Source organism: Perca fluviatilis, chromosome 24 (assembly GCF_010015445.1).
Source record: "Perca fluviatilis chromosome 24, GENO_Pfluv_1.0, whole genome shotgun sequence".
NCBI classification, from domain to species: Eukaryota; Metazoa; Chordata; class Actinopteri; order Perciformes; family Percidae; genus Perca; species Perca fluviatilis.
In genome coordinates, this window is record NC_053135.1 from 3,420,269 (window position 1) to 3,441,919 (window position 21,651).

The following is a 21,651-nucleotide window of genomic DNA, read 5'->3' on the forward strand; positions in this document are numbered from 1 at the left end:
ATCAGATGGTCAGACAGGGCAAGAGGGAGGCAGCTTCGACAACAGAGCTCCAAAAACATCCCCTAATCCCTAATCATGTTTCACTTGTTTTCCAAAAAGGGGCAGTGACCTTGCGGGGCTCTCATCTCGTTGGTATTATGGGGATCCTTTTCTCTCCATCTTTGCTCTCACTGTGTATCTAAGTCAGTTTGCCAGCTATCTTTTTCTTCCTCTGTTTTTGGCTTCCTGGCGTCTGCGATAATTAACTAGTAATAATTAGCCACTAATTAGGCACTGTCTGGCTCGCACCAAACTGCTACAAGAAAACACAATGAGCTCTCTGTCACACTCAAGAGATTATTCAAATTACTTCAAGTTTTAAGTAATCTTTGGAGCCTAAAAGTATGTACTTGTGCACTGAACAATTTGATCATTGCAATAGCATTGCAAAGTTTTTTTTTTTTTAAGAAAAACAGCTACATTGAAGTGTTCCAGCATCTCAAATGTGAGAAGTTGCTGCTTTGCTGTGTTTTTATATCATTTGAAATACCACTTTTGGTTTATGGGCTGTTGAGAGGAGAAAACAAGCTATTTCAAAACATCACCCTGGGCCCTGGGAAACTGTGAAGGGCATTCTTCACTATTTTCTGACTAAACTAGTGGCTGTGACCACTCTTTACAGGTTAAATATGTCTAGCAGTTCAACAAAAAAGAAAAGATTTATCCTCTAAAGCTCTCAGATTGTTTCATTTGAATAGCTGTTAGCGGCCTGAAGAGGTAAAACCTTTCCAATATTTCACAAGAATAAAAGCAAAGGTTTGAGAGAACTGAGAAAATAAGCATCTAAATAAAGAATATTTCCATTTTAGATATGTTGAGTTTAGTTTTTTGGATTGTTGGTTGAGGGAAAACAAGCAATTTAAAGACTTCACCTTGGGTTCTGGGATTTTGTCTGTCTGTGTGTGGGTGTATATGTATGTATGTATGTATGTATGTATGTATATACATACATACATACATACATACATACATACATACACACACACATACACACACACAAGAAGATGAGTGTCTCTCCTAATAGGAATTGGAAATAATGCCCACTTTGTTTCAGCTTGATCCAATCTCTTCTAAACGTATATTAGGTTTTCAATCTTGTTCGATTCCATCAGACAATTTCGTTGGTGGCAATTCTTTAAAGTCACGGTTTTTAGGCTTGCTTTTGTCTGCCAGGTCTAGCCTGTGAAGTCTGCGGTTTGCTCTTAGAGGCTGCTTATCAGACGGCGTTAAAGGGCTCGGTAATAATCTCCGCAGAGAGAGTCTGGAGTGGGAGAGGGGAGGAAACCTTTTCCCTCACGCTGCCCTTTCAAGTTATTGAGTTTGTCTGCTGAACACACAGAATACAGCTGCAGCAGGAGCACATCGGAGGAATGGATGGTGTTCAGCTATACTGGGAATACCATAATAACCCTCAGAGTTTATTCTCTTTGACTGCTGGACATAGGAGCAAAGTATGTCTACATACAGTACAGTAAATACTGCACATCAGTGTGGAGTATACTTTTTTTTTTTTTAATAATCAAGTTTTATAGAATCCTCTTAAACACAATCTCACATAATTGTGTGGACTTAAATGTGACTATTTTTCCATAAAAAGTTATGTGACATCAGTAAGATATCAACACTGTTTTTCTGTATGTTTACAGCCATGCTAGTGGGACTGACTTGGGCTAATTGCTAACAACACTGCATGCTCACAATGACAATGATAACCTGCTGATACTTTTGCTAATTAGCACTGGACATTAAGTACAGCTGAGGCTGATGGTCATGTCATTAGTTTTGCAGGAATATGGTCGTAAAGCAAAGACCGACATTAATTAGCTTACAATTAACATTAAAGGGAAGTGAACAGATATGAAGAGCACTTTAGGAACATTGGAGTTAAAGTTAGGATTTCAGCAATTTACAATCAGGATACAGTTTAGAATTGAATCTATTTCGGTTTAAATTTTTATTTCAATTATTACCTCATAATAGATTAAGCAAGATCTAAGTTACTTATCTAGCAAAGACAGGCACACATTCTCCCATTCCAGCTTCCAGAATATGTTGCTTCCCTCCGTTTCATATCACTGTAAATAATTTTCTTTGGCATGTTATAGACTAAACAATTCACTGATGAACCAAGAAAACCGTTACAGTGACGATTCAGACATGGGTGAATAGCTGCTGAAAGGTTTCGCCCTATAATACTGCATACATTGTGGTTAAACACAGGTGCCCAGAGTTGAAAATATTTACTAAAGATTGTTCAATACCATTTTTTGCTTCCCAATACCGATTCCGATACCTAAATTTGTATTATTGGCCGATACCGAGTACTGATCCCATACCAGTGTGTCATATATTTTACTATCATTTTAACAGCTGTATACTACTATCCCTGTATGGATGTGATATAATTTCTATCATTGTTGTACGGCCTGGCTCGGGTTAAACTCTTTGTGAAACATGAACAAACGCAAACAATAAATGCCACAGAACTTTATTTTATTATCCGGTTTGACAGTGAGTCATAACGGAAAAAGAACATAAATAAAACTACTTTAAAAGTAGATTTTCTTCTGGGCTAAATTACATGGTATCGGATCGGTGCGTAGACTCTGGTACTTTCCGATACCAGCATTGTAGGCGGTATCGGAGGCTTTTCTGATACTGGTTTCGCTATCAGAACATCTGATATTTACTGCCATCACCACACTGAACAGCCATACACAGAGAACATCAAACAGCTCCATTCAGGCTTTGTTTTTGCATTTTTCTCATTTGTACAGTCAATGTTATTACAGTGTTTCTATATGCATCTTTATGTTCTTATATGTATTTTATGTCATTTGAGCCTGCCCTGTCAAAGACAAATTTCTTACAGACAATAAAGTTTTTCTCATCTTATCTTACTGTGTGCTTCCAAATACCACTTCATATTCCACTTCCACCTTTTTCATTTTCTTTCTTCTCAACATAATCTCTGTGTTGGGGAACCCAGGGAAGGATTACTCTGTGTGCACTGAGAACATTGATTTGCATACTGACACATTGTATTCATGTCACATACTGTATATTTCAGAGCGGGCTGTCTAGTCATATTTTCATTATAAAGCTTTTTCACCTCAGGACAACCTGCAGCACATCAGTCTTTTATCATGACTGCTAATCCCATGTTTCACTATCCTGACAACTCATGTTACAGTGCTCGTTTTTTATTCCGCCCACTTTTATTTGCACTCATCATTCAAAGATTTCCTGCATTTATCTCTATCTTTTATGCACAGTGATGAATGCATGTAGTCATTTCCAAAGACTCTTTTTATTGCATACTTGCTGAACTAGATGCCCTTTTCTTTTATTCCCTAGAAGCGTTTTGCTGCTGGATGTTAAAGAATGTGACCTAAAAGAAAGATTTGTGTGGTGCTGAGGCTGGATAAATATTTAAAAAAGGTATTTTCAAGTATGAAAATGAACGCATCACACTTTCTTTTGCCAATAGTTAAGGCTCTCAGACATGGGAGTGAATAACACACTGATGATAAACAGACTGAGGCAACAGCGTTTCAACACCGTGTAAACACGGCGAGCTCCAAATTGTGAAGCGTGACCCTGAAAGTGACCCCGTGTTTTGTTAACGTGGTATTCTTTCTGCCTCCCTGCTCAATCCCAGCGGCTATTTCTCTTATGCAACAGGATGAGCGATGAACACTCTCACCTCAATATAACTTTATTCAACACTTTCTGAGCTGAAAACCAGGAGGAGTGAGATCCAAACAAAGATACCTATACATACAAATGATTTCTGGCACATCAGTGAGTAAACAGAGAATATGAATACTGTATATATCATTACTTTTAGGCTCCTTTAGCCACTTCCATTACCTCCCTCTCCGACATTCACAGTCATTTTAGTCCTGTTGAATGGCCACAGGAAGAGCGACAGACACTGGGATTGTAATCTACCTTGTAGGCCTTCATGATGTCCACCGTGTCCACAGCAGTCTGCTCCCCGACGCACTGATTCTGCAGCAGCGACCGCACCGTCTCTTCCATCCTGCACACAGAACAAATATCATCGTTATGGACTCAAAACCTAATTTGTCGTTTAATTTGGAGGACTTGTTTGTTTTCACTCAAGTCTTCAGATAATAAGACAAAAGCTGGGGATTATCCCAAATAACTGCAACATTGTTTCTTGTAAGACGTTGCTGTTTAGCCAGCGGCAGTTTTAGGCAGCCAGAGCTCCTCAGGCATGTTGCTCCTAGGTGTAGGAGTGATACCAAGCTCCAAACGTGCCTGGGTTTTAATAGCTACAGCCAGTATGAACCTGCCCCGAGGACATCAGGGTTATTTTGGGTATAAATGTCTGAGATGTTATGATTCCAGAGCTACCAGCTGTTTCTACTATAACCATCTAAAATAGGATCTATTTTCAAGCTGTTTCACAATTTTATTAGATGTTTGTTGTTTGAAATGGATCATTGCATCCCTCAATTGTGACTTTTTTACATAAGCATGCACACACAAACCCAAAGAAAAGATAATGAAAAGAAAATGGGACTGAATTCGTGCCAGAGACACAAATGGATGAAATTTTTTTGGATTGAATCCCAACTTCTGCTCAGTTTACGATGCTGTGTCCAAATGACTATATTGAGTACAAAATGTGCAAACCTAGTACTTACTGACTTATTGTGTGCGATTTTGTAGGCGTTCGCTGTGCTCGGCCGCATTAGTGCCTGCTTGATGGCTTGAATTAAGTGCAATCACAGCAGCAAACACCGAGCGGGTGACCTTAACCTTCAAGTCAATCTGAGCTTCTTTCTGTTTTGTGCCGCTAACATTGCAAGCTGCATGCAAAACAGGTGGCAAAGAGTGCATGTGAAAAATGCCTCCACCTATTTCCAATCTGAATAAGAGCCACATGCAATCTTTATTCCTGGAGCTGTAGGGTGAACTTTGACCATACATGCATTCAGTAAAAAGAAAAAAAAGAAAGAAAAAAAAAAAACAGAAGAGGACTAGATAACTAGATAAGTTACAGAAGATTATGGACCCAGCTCGGATCACGTAAACAAAAATGATCAGATAAAAGTGACATTCAGGAGCACCGGCGGATAGTGAGTGAGAGCCAGGCATTGTCATAAAGGAGCATGTTGACAAAAGAAGGGCATTGACATAGTCAGGGGGGAATTATCTAAATTCCATGACACTGTCTTTTTCTTCTTCTTTTACTGGTTTGATTCACAGTGAATTAAAACCTGGCAAAGGAAAGGCTTCAGTCGAAATTGGCAATCGTGGTTGAAAAGGAGAATTTTTAGCGTGGGATTCCCCCCCTATTTTGCTGCCAATCGTTTTACGTTTAGATGACAAAATGGACAACACTCTTATGTCTGTCCGTTGAATATGTAGCTGTGGCCAGCAGCCAGTTAGCTTAGCTTAGCTTAGCATAAAGACTGAAAACAGAGGGAAACGGCTACCCTGGCTCTGTCCAAATATTACAAAATCTGCCAACTAGCACCTCTAAAGCTCACTAATTAAATGACCATATTGTTTCCTTTAACTCAAAATACCAGTAGTACAACAAGTGTTGCTGAAAATTTTCAGCTTAAAGAAAAAGGTATGCTGATTCATGACACATATGAGTTAAATCATTTGAATATAACATATTCATACCAACTATGCATTTGCATTATACATGCTTGTATAATCATTTCCTGGTAATTCTGCACTGATCGGCCCTGGCTGTTACGACAGTGGGTGAGAATTAGCACAGTCATGCAGGGCAGGGGAGGACGGCGCTAGCCGCACCATCTGTCCATTCTGAGCCACAAAGCCGGCTGTAATCAGGCCGCTAGCTGCTGACTGAACAGTCGAAGAGGCAGGCAGGCAGGCAGAGCTGGTGGCAGATTTCTCCAGGTCCTGCTTTAAATGCTGGCCTTAATCAGCACAACCTATAGAGCAAAGAGGACGTGACACGGACAGCTTCAAAGTCCGGAGACGTTGACACTGGGTCAAGGACTAGCCGACCAGCATGATCAGAATGCCAAGTAGGGGTGGTTTTTGGACTGATGGGATTTGCGCAGGTGACCACCTACAGATATAGCCACAGTGTGTGCCTCTTGTGTATTATAAAAAAGTGAGCATCTGTTTCTCTGAAAGATAAATCCCTGGCGATCTTGCAAAAATTCAGGTTATTAAACATCAATTACCTCTGGTTTAAATGTATTTCCAGAGACCTCTGATTATAAACAAAAAATTCCACTTTCTACTGCATAATACAAAAAAGACTTTTATTCCATTAATTCCTTAAAAATATAATCTCTTTTCTGTATGATGCAAGAAACATGCACAAAAGATGCACGAACTGGGATACTGCAGATATAGGCTAGATATTGTACAAGACACACTTTTAATGATTCACACTGCTTTCTCCCGAGGAGGAATTGTTTGAAAAAGCCGCATACTGCCCTCCTGTTCACTGCTTTGTTGATTTGGTGCACTAAGCCACCAGCAGAAGAAATGTACGATATATCCAGGATGAATATGTAAATGTGGGACTTTTAAAATTAAACCTGAAATGAGAAATAGCGGAAATATCATTAGGCAAGCCAACAGATGGGAGTCAAAATTATTCTATTGCAGCATGAATAAAAAAAAAAAAAAAAAAAAAGGTGCCAAATGAGCCAGGGAAGCAATTAATGCAAGATTAAATGAATGATATTTGCTCTTTTGTAGCTGATTTGGTCACACACACACACACACAAACACACTTCCCAGCAAGACCTCAATGACCTGCGCATTACAGAGTGGCAGGATGGTAAGAAACACTTTGAGGACTTGGTATGCCTGCTTCCTCATGTTGTAGCTGGAGGAAGAGAAGGAGGAAAGGGGGGGGCGCGAGGCGAGGCTGTTTTGAGGGGTCTGTGGGATTCATGCACACCTGAAAGAGAGCCTTTGTGTTTCTAAACAGCTCCACTGAGCAGCCTCACTTTCCATACCGCTTCCATTTCAAAGTCACATAAAGCACAGATGTGTGGCATCTCACTGGACAGACTTTGGTGCTTTTGACAGCAGGGAAAGAGCAAAGAAAGACTTTGAAGTTTAGCAGTGTGGACAGAAAAACTAGGTCCATTTGGAAGGAAGATTTATTTTAATTCTGGCAGCAAAAACAAATTATAAACAAAAAAGGAGCACAAGGAGGTGATCAACCCCCCCACTGCTGTTCGAAGAAAAAAAAAACATTCATCCACTCCAAACATAATGTTTAGCTCTTATGTCTTGAACAAAGGAGTGTGCCTGAACTACTAGTTATCCTCCCATTTGCCTTGGCAATTCATGCAGAGCAACAACACAAATAAGATTGCTTTGGACAATTACCTCACAGTACTCGCTATCAATGTTGCACTGATTACTAATACCAACAAACAGCTTATAACGCTTTTTAACAGCACTTCTTTTTTCAGTCAAAGCACTAATAATGCAGTAGTATTTGTTAGAGCCAATTATGAAGAGATTCCAAAACCATTAAAAAATATACATTTAAATAATGAAATCCAAGCAGTAAATCCAGCTGAAAACAGAATGGGACAAGTGTCCAGCAAAACATCCCGTTAAATAAACAGTGTAATTTGTCATTACTGTAAATTCAGCCTCCTGAATCCTATTTATATGTGAGAGAGAGTCTGCTAAATGCTCATGATGGATGGACTATACCTCTCAGATGACAGAGCATTACTTTACATAAAAAAAACATGGTCTTGCTCAGTGTGATTAATCTCAAAGTGCTTGCCAACGACCTACTAAAAACATCATTCAGGAAAGGGAAGGAAGGACGAGTGTGTGTGTGTGTGTGTGTGTGTGTGTGTGTGTGTGTGTGTGTGTGTGTGTGTGTGTGTGTATATGTGTTTTGAAGAGACGTATGTGGAGGCGAAAGCAAATTCTGACTTCCCTGACCCTCGCGCCGCACAAGCTGAATTTCAAGCGCGGCATTCGTCAGCAGTCCAGGAAATACAATTAGGGGGCCAATCAATTTTCAGCCTGAGGTCTGACGATCTTCAGGCAAACACAACACTCTCCTGAACAGAATACACAGGTCTACATCTTTGATGTGATGGCGTGCCACAGAGGTGAACAAAGTGACGCATCATCAGAACGCAGTGGGGCAATTAGAGGTGAAATGCTGTGTGTCTTCTGGCGCTGACTGGTTGACAAACCTGCGATTAACCTATGAAAAACTTCTCTCTCTTCTTTTTATTCTTTACCGTTTAGCTTCCGAAAGTCACAAAGACATCAAGGCTTCAAACAAAGGAGGGTTTCATTCAAAAGTATTTCTATTCATTGAAACTGTTGTAGCTCAACACAGCTCGAACCTTCAATGAAAAATTCCTTCGCAGACCTGAACGTGATCAAAGAACTCCAGAGCTCTCACAAACTGACAATCTTAGCTCAAAACTTACCCCATCTTGGGTTTCCATCCATTTTTAACACCACCGTTTCTCCGGAAAAAAGCCAGAAACACTGTGTAGACGTCCCTGAGCTCCATATGCAGAGACATCCGAATGCACACCCAGCACTGTGCTCTCACAGTGCTATAAAGTGACCCAGACACTATTTCTGAAATGTGGGTCTCTAGGCTAAAATAGGCCATGCAGTCATCATATAAGCCTGAGTGCTTTTCACTCAATCGACAGACAGAATGGTTTGTCCCGTGGCCAGGTTACAGAGTCAGCTCAGATCTCCGGTTCTCATTTTCTAGTTGCCGTGTCTCCAGTGTGTCATTATCCGACACTGGCTCTGTGCAAAGACTGTTATCTGGCAGGCAAAGACTTTCCCATATGTCCCATGTTAAGCCCTCTCCGAAGGAGAAGGGCCCCTGCTGGGAGGCAAGCAGGCCGGTAGTTTTGGATCAGACGGGAATCAGGGATGGACTTGCATGGATGGAGCACAAATAAGGACAGGGATCCCCCTGTTTTGTCAGCCAGTGTGTGTACGTGTGTGTTCATGCTGTCGTGTGGGTCTACATTGGTGATTAAGAGGCTTTAGCTTCACTAAAATCAACACTTTCCGTGCAAGAACAGCTCACACACACACACAAAGGCTGCATGCCAGGACACTCACTGCATGATCAGAGATCTCTGCATGCCATCTGAGATTTCTAGCTCGCTGCGCTCAACGAGCTTCTCTCCAAAATTGCCACTTTTCAGTAACGCAGTTTTTAGATGCTTGCTTGTTTATTTTAGTCATCGCTCTCCTGCCAATGACCGCCTGCATCTTTGCATGTTTCACAGCTCAGACCAAGCAGGAGTTGCTGATCCCCCCTGCTATGGTTGGATACAGCATTTGGGCTGCCAGCATTCCTTTGCAGTAGCATATTAGCTAGACGGTCTATATTCTGATTTAAAAATAAAAGCCTGGTCTTTTGTACACACTCTGTTTATACTTTATCACAGAAAACTTGGAAACAAACGTGATACTCAGGATAAAGATAACATAAAATCCATGGTAACTTGTTTAAGCTTCAGCCATAGAAAACGCAAAGCATACTGTTATTCAGTTCAGAGTTTAAGAATTGGATGAACAGACACAAACCTCTTAACATTTCACCTCAACAAAAGAGAAGCTTCAAAGTGCCAAATGATGGAAATGGCCAGAGATCAGTGGAGATGCATCAGCTTTTCTTCGTCTGACTCTGGACACACTCTCACTTTGTCAGCGCTGTCAAAGGCTCAGGTTGGCCCGAGACCCTCTAATCAGATTTGACCGGTGAACAATTGGAAAATCCTTAAGCTGCTGAAATGATAGGGAGAACAACCACCTGGTTGTGCGGCTGAATCGAGGCCATCGGGGGCCCTCGCGTAACTGCTGCATCAGCGGCTACAATCGTCTTATCACCCGAGGCCCTGTGAAACTGTCCGTTTTGGCACAAGAATATTCCATTCTTCTTATCAGACTCCTTTCCAGCAAATCACTTTTGTACACCCACCGGGTGATTACCTAGCTTAACCCAACGTTAAGCCACTCTTATCCTCTTAGAGCTGTTTTGCAGAAAACATGCAAGGAGACCCTTTCTTAGATATGACCTAAATGAAGAGAGAGCAAACTCCCAGGAACTAAACTAGACACTTTTGGTGAAAGGTTTGGTCCAGTTTGGAGCCTTGAGGACAGTTCAGAGCTGTAAAAGTCATGCACTTCAGTCATGCATGTTACAGCGGGGTAGCATTACAAAAGGTCCTCGCCCTCATGACCGCTGACTCTCGCCAGCGACCTTTGACCTTATCAACAAGACACACATGCCACAGAGAAAGAGATCAAGAGGCTAAAACATTTAGTATTCTTTGACAGTCATATTTCATTTCAATATTTGTCAACCAACTGCTGTGAAAAATTATTTTGGGGGTTTTGAAGTCAGGGCTTTTTTAAAATACACTACTCCTAAATACCATTTCATTTCTAATTGCAAATATCAGAAAGGCACTGAAACAGGTTAACAGCAAAAATCTCCATTAACAAATTGAAATGTGCAATGTCGAGTGGGTGCAATTGAGGACTAGTCTGTAAAGAGCGTAAATTAAAAGAGACATATGGGGGGAACCAGATTTAGGTTCTTCGTCTTTCATCCCTCCAGCAGTAATATTACATTTGGAAGGATTTAGAGTGCAAATTCATGATGGCCATTTCACATGTTCACCTCCGTCCAAAGGAAGCAGTTAGCAGTAAGGAAGCCATTGGTCCTCAAAAGCATCTTGTGGAGCCTTAGTTTGTATCTCCCCAATGGGTTACAGGCATGTGTGTTCCACATGTGAGAAAGACTGAGGAAGACTTCCCAGTGGGAAACCTTAGTCACAATGACAGCATGGAGTCCATTACTTACACCGGGAGCTGGGAAGATGGAGTAGGCGGTGGGTCAAGATAGAGTAGGGACGGATAAAACCTAATGTCAAGTTGTATGTAAAGCTGAAATGGTCAGTTGACCGTTATTTGGCAACTATTTTCATAATTGATTTTAAGTCATTTATAGAAAATGAGCCAAGAAATCAGATATGTGGGTGAACTGACCCTTTGAAGAAGTATATGAAAGGAATTTTCTTCTAAAATGGCCCTTTTGTTGCACATATGACACACTGATAAAGAATTACCTTATAAAACACGATACATAGAAGATAATAGCAGCCGCTGTGTATATGTGTCAACCCGAGCAGCTGACAGACAACCAAATCTATATTGCAACCATGAGGTCAGTTTGAATTACATGCTGTTTGGCTTTAGGCTACAATCTGCGAGCACCAGCTTCACTAGCCAGAGAGAACAGGCGAGCTATCATGATGTGAGCATGGATGCCCTACATCCGCAAAAGCTTGTAATCTGACCTCTTTCAGCATGCCTATAAACATCATAACCAGCATGTTTAATCTGAGGCGGAAGTTAGCGGGCTGCAGTGTGCGTGTATCTAAGTGTTTGTGATTGTCTGACATAGTTACAACCAAGTAAAAAGGTTGCACTTTGACCCAGAAAGCCAGCTTGGTGCTTAATAAGTGCACAGACTTTGTTCCCTTTTAAAAAAAAAAAAAAGAAAGGTTGGTACTAAAGCTTTCTTGCGGGCTAGTAATTTAGTACAAGTGATAGAGTAGAACAACCTAAATTAAGTTCAATCAGACAAAATCCCCTGTTCAAATTTGGAAGTTAAAGAGAGGGGCTGAAATGGACCAATAAATCCTTTAAATATGAGGTGCTCCCAAAATAGTCCAGACACCTATTATCTATTTAACAGCCCTCGTCCCCATTGGGCAGGAGTAAGGAAGTAACTTCAAAAGACTGACCGACCCCCCTCAATCCTGTTAATGACCCCAGATGTGTCGTTTTGAACAGGGGCCTGATTCATCCGGCTAAATCCTGTAGCCGCCAAAGGCATGCAGTGGGGCCATTTCGAATGCGCCAAATTAAAACACTTGGTCCAGGCGTGGCTACATGTTTGGAGGATTAGAAGAGAGGGCATTGATCTGCAAACAGAGTGCAATCACTCAGCTCCCTCTCTGAGCCCATTTGCCGGTCCAGCTGTGCAGTCCAGAGTAGTGGGGTGGTAACTAGAGTAGCACATGAATGCGTACAGCGCACACGCGGTTCTGCCGACCGTGGAGGGATCTCAACTTGAGCGTGACTGTCTAAACAACGCGTCCAGACTTGAAAAACGCTGCCATTCTTGCCTGTTTACATCATCAGCCTCTGACATACATGTACACACACATTGCATCCACACATGTTCTCACACACTGAGTAATGTGCAGAAAGAATACGCCGCTGAGCCATAAATCTGCAGGCTCCAGTCATCGTCTGCTGTTGTTGTTAGTCTACCCGTAAGTCTCCCATATCCTGCCACGAAGAGGGCCCTTCAAGATGGCAATGATTCAAAGTCAAGTGGACCGGGTCGGCTGTAAACACTCTGGGTTTGCTGATGAGCGCACATGTGTTCTGGGTGACAATGACTCTGATCCAACTGCTGAGCACAATGAAGTCAAGAGGAATTTATTTCCAAACTACTTTTAGCTGCATATGTCTTCCAGACAACAAAAGTGACAAAAAAAACAAGACCGATAAATCCGAGCATAAGCAAGAAGCCCAAACGTCAAGATATCGAACCTGAGCTTCTGTGTATGGTGTGTGAGCAGACTTATGAGCAGCAGCCAACAAAAGGCCTCTCCTTTTCCCATTCTAGAAGTGTCTAATCTCCATAACAGGCAGAGGAATGACTACAATAAAGTCTTTGAGAGGATAAGTATGGTAAGCATAAGAAAACGCAGTGGAGGGGAACCAAGCACCTTAAAAAAAGTTGTCCCGAGTTCTGTTCATAGACAAAATAAAATTGCTGCTCTGCTCATTACCTGAAAACTGCTTCCCTGATCTTCAGGCCACGTAGGGCCCCCAGTGGCCCCCATGTTCCTGTCTGCTCACCGGTCATTCTGTCTGAGTGGTAACACAGGAAGGAAGTGTGGACAAGGCCTCAGAGTGTCCTTGCTAAATAGATGTCCAAATGCACTCGATGGATTTTATTTCTCTATCTACAATTAATTTCATCTTCTGGTTTAATTTGTCATAGGACAAGAAGACAGAATTTTAAGTGCTGCTTGCGGTCATGTCCCCATCTTTTCTCACCTCAATTCTTCTGTCCTGCCCTGGCTCTTAAATGTCTTGCACATATGGAGTTGTGGGACGTCCAGGGTGGGCTGAGGAGGCTGCTGGGTTGTGGGCTGGAGTCTCCCCATAATCCGTTGGGAGTTTAATGACGACAGGCCATGCTAGTGGTGCTGAAGCCCCGGGGGGTTGACCCAAGTCAGGAGGGGATGGGCATGTGATCCACACCAGGCTAGAGAGCCCTACTGGTTGGGGGAGGGTGTGATATAAGCGTTGTGTGTGTGTGTGTGTGTGTGTGTGTGTGTGTGTACACCTATGTCTGGAGCTAAATGGCCAGTCACTTGAGGAATGCACACTTACGGATCTCAGCCGTGAAAACACACGCAAATTGAGCTTTTTAGTGGATGAAGGTAGAAAAATAAAAAGCCACTTGTTTCAGTTTTGGCAATTCCTGCCTCACATTCAACCTGTGCCAAAAAGTGTAATTGTTACAGGGACAAACCGAGCCAAACACACACACACACACACATTAAGAAGCTGAGATTCCCCCGGAGTTCGTCTGGCTGCAGGAGTGACTGTCTGATATTTTCCTTTTTGTTGTGGATATGCCTGTTTGTTCAGGTGTGTGAGTGCAACTCTAACAAGCAGCTCATTACCTTTTGTCTCATATCATCACAGAACACCTCTGGTCTACCACTGCAAGCTAAAAAAAAAAAAAAGAAAAAAAGAAATGGCTTTTAGTTATATCTGACTGGACCATTTTTTTGGCAAGGTTTAACACCCTAATTTGCATAGTGTTTGATATCTTTGCTATAACGTTTGGCTGGCTTTCATCATTCAAATTGGTATGCCTGTTACTAGCCTGATTTCACTTCCATCCTCATGATTCAAAGCACAACCTCAATTAATTAGCAATACGCAAATCAATTGTTGCCTGAGGTCAAACAGATTCCAGTCTATTTAAAAGATTGGATGTCCACTTAACATGATTTGCGGGTGTTATCTCGAAAGACACATTGATGAACTGAGGTTTCTATTGCCTAATGCACCACAAATACCAGCCTTAATCAATCAGGAGAAATGGATGAAGGTCTTGCTGAGTTTGAGTGGTAGACACACCAGTACTGTCATTGTTGGTTGACGGTAAGTGTGGGATCTATATCCATAAGCCAATGACTTAAAAAAAAAAAACAGCTTGCAAGTGGGGCAAAGGTTCATGGGAAGACACTTGCTAGTGGCCTGGTGACCGATTTGTACTGTATCTTTTTTTTCTGGCTTGTAAGTCGCTAATTAAAGTGACCTGATGTCCCATCTGCCACCACGGCACAGAGCCACCGTTTATTGGCTGCCATGTAAGCTGAAGGGCCAGGTACACGTAAGCACACACACACACACACACACACACACACACACACACACACACACACACACACACACACACACACACACACACACACACACACACACACACACACACACACACACACACACACACACCACACTGAAATCCTGTTTGTGTGGAGGAGGGAGATATCTTTGTAAATTGTGGAAAGGAAGCAGCTGAACCTTTGCGTTCCCCCAGGAGTCACAAAAACATTGAAGACGTGGAAATTACAGCAATCCAGCATTATGACAATGAGCGACTGGAATGACAACAGCCGAGTGAGGCGGCGAGGTTGGGCGAACGTCCCCCCTTCAATAAGCACTTTTTGAGGACATAAAACAATCTTTCTCTATATTACAGAGCCACGGTCTCACCAGCAGGCGCCTGGCATCCAATGAGAACCATCCATCTAGGCGACCCCTGCCATGGCGACAAATTCATCTGTCTCCATGGGGAACTGTGCAGGACCCAATCAGGGGAAAGCTTTATATATTTCCCACCCTAATATAACTGCAGTGTATTCTCTTTGCTGCAAGACATAGACTCTCATATTGCTGCTCCCCTATCTACTAATTCACAGCAACAGCACATCCTCCCCCTTTTAAGAGTCTTACTCGAGGAGGAGTGTACTCCACAAATATTATCATTTTTTCCAGGTGAGGTGTTCGGGGAACTCAAAAAGTCTACACACAGGTCAGACAGAGATGTATCTTGCACAGTAAAAACCATCGAGACGTTGACAGGTGCAACCAGCTATGTTGGAAACATGTTGGTTCAGACAGGTTAATACAAGATTTTGTGATGATTTAGATTTCCTCCGACTGAACAGGAAGTCATGATATTCCAACTATTACCTGTAAGCTATAATTTCAAAAAGGTCATGTCTTGTATGGACTGCTACTGACATACAGAGAAATTGGATGAAATGCCCTTAAAGACCGCAGCTAAAGGACCTTTAAACCCTGTAAACCTGTAAACTGTAAAATATTGTAGTTGTCTCTGCACTGTATGAATGCAAGGATGTAAGGAAGCTGAACATAAGTGAGAAACACTACTGAGTAAAATTCAGAAGCATCAATGGAACATTTTCAAATATGAGATATATCTTTTGAATGGCTCTTTAATATTTTATTCTTCCCCTGGTGGTGACTTTGCCCTCTTCTGCACTATAGCACTGGGAGCAACAAAAAAGGCACAGGATTTTCGCCACCAACTCAATGAGAAGATAAGCAGTTAATGTGAAATTCTGTGGACTCTTTTCTTGGCGTAAAGTAAAGCACTGAATGCCTATCACCTAATTAGGGCATCAACTCGGCTCCAACTTGATTTTGCCGTCGCTCTGTGTCACACCTCAGCGGCTGCGAGATGGAGGAACAGCACGTGAATTAAGGGTTACTGAAGTTATGACAAGAGCATTGTTTAAAACACTTCACGCTTTAGAAGTTCCCTTTTTAAAGCAAAAGCACTGCATCAAACCTTATTTTGCTGATGACAAGGTCAAGTGACAGAGAAAATTCAGTGAATTACTAACATAGTACAAAATGGCAAGAACAAAGAAATGAGAAATGAGGGGGTGGGCAAGGGCAAGAACGCCATATTGATTCTTAAGGTTATGAAGACAGGGTGTTGATTGCAGGAAATTGCTGCCAAAAGTCAATGACTTTTATTAAAAAGACATGGAAGTTGAATCCCAGAAACTTTTGTTTTTGATTTGTCTGTTCCACTGTTTAGATTTATATTTGTAGTATTTCTGGGGCATTTTATGCCTGTATCTGCTATCTAAATGGAGAGAAATAGCAGGAAATGTGGGGGGAGAGAGAGAGAGAGAGCAAGAGAGAGAGAGAGAAGAGCGAGAGAGAGAAGGGGATGATAGGACATAGCTTTTATCTAGCATCTAGCTTGTAAGGTTAATTATTATGATTTGTACTATGACCTGAAATGATTCATGGAAAATGGAATATGGAAAACACTCAAGTATCTTACTCAATAAGTATAATACTTGAGTAAATATACCCACACAGGGACTCTTACCTGGAGAATTGCTGCTGCAGTGAAACCATCTGTGCCCGTTCCACCTCTGACTCCTCCGTCACTTCCCGGAGACGCTTCTCGCTCTCCAGTCGCAGGCGTCGCTCTTCCTCTAGCTCGTGGATCAGCTTTTCTCGCTGTGGACACAAAAATAAGAACGGTTATCTGTCAGCGGCGTGTGGCCTAAAGGCTCAAAAGATCATCCCTCATCATCCAGAAGTCATATGGGCCATATATATGGCCTCTGAATCACTGACAGCTCCAGGGATGTCATTTTTTGACCCTCTTTGGAAAAGGGTAAGTAAAAACAGAATGATTTAACATCATGACCATCAAAACATATGCGATACAAAAAAAAAAAAAGTCCCCAAACTTCTTTTGTGTAATATCCAACACAGGTCATCCTGGTTAAAAATAAGAGAATGAGGGCATGATGACATTTAAGCTGCCAGATTGGCATTACTTCCATATTTTGCTGTTGCTATGAAAATGTTCTTAATGAACTCCCACTTCCTTCTGTTGCTATGACAGAAAGTTCACACTAAATGTCAAACAACTTTTCCGAGCCTGGTCTTACGCAACTCAGACGAAGCAGACAGGATTCCCTACCCAGAAGCCAAGCAATGTAGGCAATGTGGACGGGGACACGCGTTAAAAACTATTTTAGCCACCTAAAGAAAACACCACTTAAAAAAAAACATCAGTTGAAGTGTACGCTAGAACATTTTCACCGGTTTCCCTTCCCTTTACAACGAGGTACTGAAGCAGTTATATTGCTCTCTTCAAAGCTACCAGACTCCTTTGACAAAAACAGTTAACTAACCGCTGGAGGCAGCGGTAGACCAACAACTTCCGTGTTCTGCGAGGTCAAGTTTTGTCAAAGGAGTCTGGTGGCTTTGAAGAGAGCATAGATAGCGCTCCAGTTCCCCGTGGTTAAGGGCTTTCTGACGGCCGTTAAAATATTCTAAACATAGCATACACTTAAACAGATATTGATTTGTTTAGGCGTCTAGCTGCTGCCCCAGTCTACAGCAGCAGGCTACATTGCTTAGCTTTCATGTCGGTAGGGCTGTCTGCTTCTCCAAACAGCGGGGCCAGCATCTACTCTGGGTAAAACACCGACTATGGATAAGTGCCTCGTAAAACCCTACTTCAAAATAACCAAACTACCCCTTTCACAGCCACAATGTACCCTAGCTTTCACACTCTCCACTGTCAGCCAATTGCCTACTCAGAAAATGTGCAACAGCAGCCATCCCTCTTATCTTCCCGTACAAACAAACTGTGTTCTGTTCTTGCATGTTCCTCTCATTTTTAAATTGTCGTTGCTTGGTAACTAAACAAGTTTTTATTTTATGAGTAATTGTGACCTCACTTGACCTAATGTTTATGTATTTTGAATTCATAAGCTCATCAGTGAGAGGCAGTTAGTTGAATTGAAGAGGTTCAATTTCCTTTGTGTGGCGCAAAATTAAAGCTTAATAACTTGCAGCTTTTTATTTTTATCTCTTTACATACTCTATCACCCTATTTAAGTGCTGTTCTATAAGTGTCCTGGACTATTTCTCTTAAGCTAGGTTTGGTGTGAGTTAACCCCTATCATGAGGAACTTTGAAAGTCTGTGGTGTGCAAGGTCTCCGCAGATCACATAACCATTTTTATCTGTCTTTTTTCACCAGAGACTATTCTAAATTAAAGCTCTTTTTCTACTTTTAATTGGATTCTTCTCAGTCTGATGGCCTCAGCCACCTGCTCCCTTAGGAGAGAAACACCCTCGCCTCAAACCCAACTTCAAAGACCGCTGCCCTGTGCTGGCGCGCGTCCTCCTTCAGGAGAGGAAGATTTTTGCATTGCGATTGAGTTTTTCAGTGACAAAGTTGCAAAGGAGCTTTGAGCAACCGCTAGCAGCTAGGCTGAGGATTTTAGCTGACATTCTCTTAGTCTCACAGTCTCCACACAAAGCCTGGCATCATCTGCCGCTGACAATTTACGTATAACAAAGCAATTGGCTCCATTTTCTTGGCTGAAAGTTTAAGTGATTAACCATCTGTCACTATCTTGTCAAGAAAATACAAGATTGTAAAATAACTGGAAATTGGTCCGAGGCGAAAGAGAGTGACTACTGATTGCTGAGAGAAAAAAAATTGAAAAAGTTGCTTCTTTTGTAAACCAAGATGTAGTTGTTGCTAAGTAAGATATTTGAATTTGAGTTGCCCTTCATCTTATTAGTTTGGCTTAACAAAGAGTAGACATTTTTAACCCCCAAAAAGTGTTATGTCATTATACTGTCATTCTCTGGCTGTGTGTCAGTCCTTGGTAAAAGAATATCATTATCTGCCCTGAAAGGTGAGATTAGTGACTGCCACAGCAAATGCAAATACACAATATATCTGACAGTAGAAAAGGTCTGTGGTGCCTTTTTAGTAGGCAATGCAGAATTAATTTTTTTTCTGACTCTAGAGCTCCTCTTTAAGTCTTCCTCTCCGTGTTAAGGACCAATCATGGTGTGTCATTATTCAGTGTAATGCCATGGAGAAGCTCAAGTGCTTTTTCACACACAAGCATTATGGGGACATCTAGTGGTGTGAAAGAATAAGGGACACTGATTGAAAAATTGGTATGTAGACAAAATATCCTCAAGATGACGTTTGTCTTTTTGCTTAGTGTATTATCAACACTATGATTTAAAGCTACACCTTCAAATTAAACTGCAAAGACAATCTCAAAACAACTGCCTGTAAATTACCTAACATTTTAGAAAATTGCCATATTTTACTGTGACCATACTGCCTTTGAATGCAACCACTGAACAATCATATTTCATTACAGTATATTGTTCCTTGGCAGGAATCCGGTCACAAAAGCAGATTGTAACTGGGTGAATCGGTCGGGGAGAGAGAATATTAAACCCAAGTCACCATTAAAACCAGTTCTGGTCCTCACTGTGGCTATAAATCTATGGCTACTATGCTCTTTACACAACAGGGAGGCTCTCCCTGTCAGGAGTAATGGCTGCTGTAAATCCAGCTGTACAAAGGCATAAAGTAATACATCCCCCTGCCAAGAGCTGGACCTATATATCTGGAACAAAACCAATGAATTTCTGGCTCTTCTTCATATTCTCTTTAAGGAAATAATGGGCCCAGAGGCAACTTGTAAAGGAGGTCATCCCTACAGCATTTTCCAAGCATTTTTATAATATTTACTTACATGGCATAGTGCAACTATTTTCCTCAAGGATGGTAGTACGTTTTTAATGATAAAGGCACTAAAAAGCTGCTAATTACAAGTGTAACCTCCAGTTTCCAGAAGTTTAGCCAATTTTACCTCAATACAAAACAAGCACAAAGGCCTTTTCTTTCACCACACATAATGTGTACAGTATTGTTCAGCAAGTTGGCCTGGATTCTCACAAAAGCACGGTAGCTTTAGTCCTGATTTTTCTTGCCCACATGGCCTAACTAACGCCCCCGGCATAAACCACCAACCACTATGTGTCTGCTGACAGAGTCTTGCCAACAACCTCAATAACAACGCAGGATTTATGGTCTACATTGTAGTAAAAAGCCCTCCATTGCTTTTGTTCAATATATAATTTCAGCAATTTAACAAGGCCTTAGGCCATTAAATCAAACATTACCATATCTTTATGTGGCCAGAAATCCCTAGCAATACATTGCAGTTCTTCTCGGTTGAAATGTTTATTGTCTACACACCAACTTCATGGCTTTTTTTTTCTGTGGTAAAGAGTATGCTAATTGAAAGCATATTCTTTAATGAGCCTTACAAAGAGCAACACACCTTTAGCGATGGCCTGGGAAGATATGTTAAAGTCAACACTAAGATGGGATGTGATGAAAACATGCTCGGCAACTTTCTGTGCAACCATTTACTTTAGTTAATCCAATGATTGTGGAGATAATCCTCTCAACTGACTGACTGTCATGGATGAGATGCACTACCCAGTTTTTCCTGTGGATGGCAACATGTTCCTGGAATAAAACTAGCATAGCCATAGCTCGAACAAAGCCAGCTCAACAATACAGTGGTTTTGGGGGCAATATCAAATTGGAAAAGGACAAGTAATCTATAAAATGGCCCAGTCAGGATTTTATACCGGTCTACTGAGCCATATATCTGAAACAAACCCAGATTGAGTGTTTCAGGATTAAATTTGACCTCTGTCACAGGCAACGCTGCTTTCATTTCCTGGTTGATAGAAAAAATGTATCCATCCAGATATGACAGAATTTATCACCATCATGTAAAGCCTGAGATTGAACGGACTGAGGAACGCTATTGATTTCAATACACTAAAGGTAGTGAAATAAATGAAAACTCAGTGATATTAAAAAAAAAAAAAAAAACTAATTTATGAATGTTATATTGTAACATATACTGTTATACTGTAGCTCAGAGAGCTTCCTCCCCATTACTTCTATATCGACATATGTCTAAAATTGTATTAGTTGCAGTGGAGCCCAGAATGAACCTTGCCTCTGTAATTGGACAGCATTAGATGGTAATGGTATTCATGCGAGCTGAATTACTAGAAGACTTGAATCCCCCTGATACCCTCCAAGATCCACAGAGGACTCTAAATTAATTAGAGATATCTGCCTCTCCTTGTTGTGCCTGCAATGCTGTCTCCCAATAAAAGAAAAAGCTGCAGTGCTATCAGGTTAAGTGCATGTGTACAGCGCGCGTAGTCATCACCGTGGCTCAGATTCTGTATGTTGTCCATCTGCAACTGTATATCTAGCATGTGTGTTCATGCAGGGTTTGGGGTACAGTTCAGGGGGCTCAATAATCTCTTCATTAAACAGAAACCCCCCTCAGTTGGAGCTCTTTGCCTAATCAAAGGGCCGGGAGCGGATCTCTGGCTCGCTGCTAAAGCAAACATGAGGGACACAATACACCGCGCAGGTTCCTCATTCATAAATAAAACATGCCACTTGGCTGTTTGTGTGTGTGTGTGTGTGTGTGTGTGTGTGTGTGTGTGTGTGTGTGTGTGTGTGTGTGTGTGTGTGTGTGTGTGTGTGTGTGTGTGTGTGTGTGTGTGTGTGTGTGTGTGTGTGTGT

The 21,651-nt window shown here is 41.6% G+C and overlaps 1 protein-coding gene across 1 annotated transcript in view; it reads right to left on the bottom strand.

The window, feature by feature from the left end:
- The window catches only part of LOC120554430 (nck-associated protein 5-like), a 124,615-nt gene that overhangs the window by 33,862 nt on the left and 69,102 nt on the right, over positions 1-21,651 (bottom strand). The window contains 2 exon segments of the mRNA XM_039793313.1: positions 3,994-4,084; positions 16,574-16,707. Of these exon segments, the coding sequence (XP_039649247.1) occupies positions 3,994-4,084; positions 16,574-16,707 (225 nt within the window).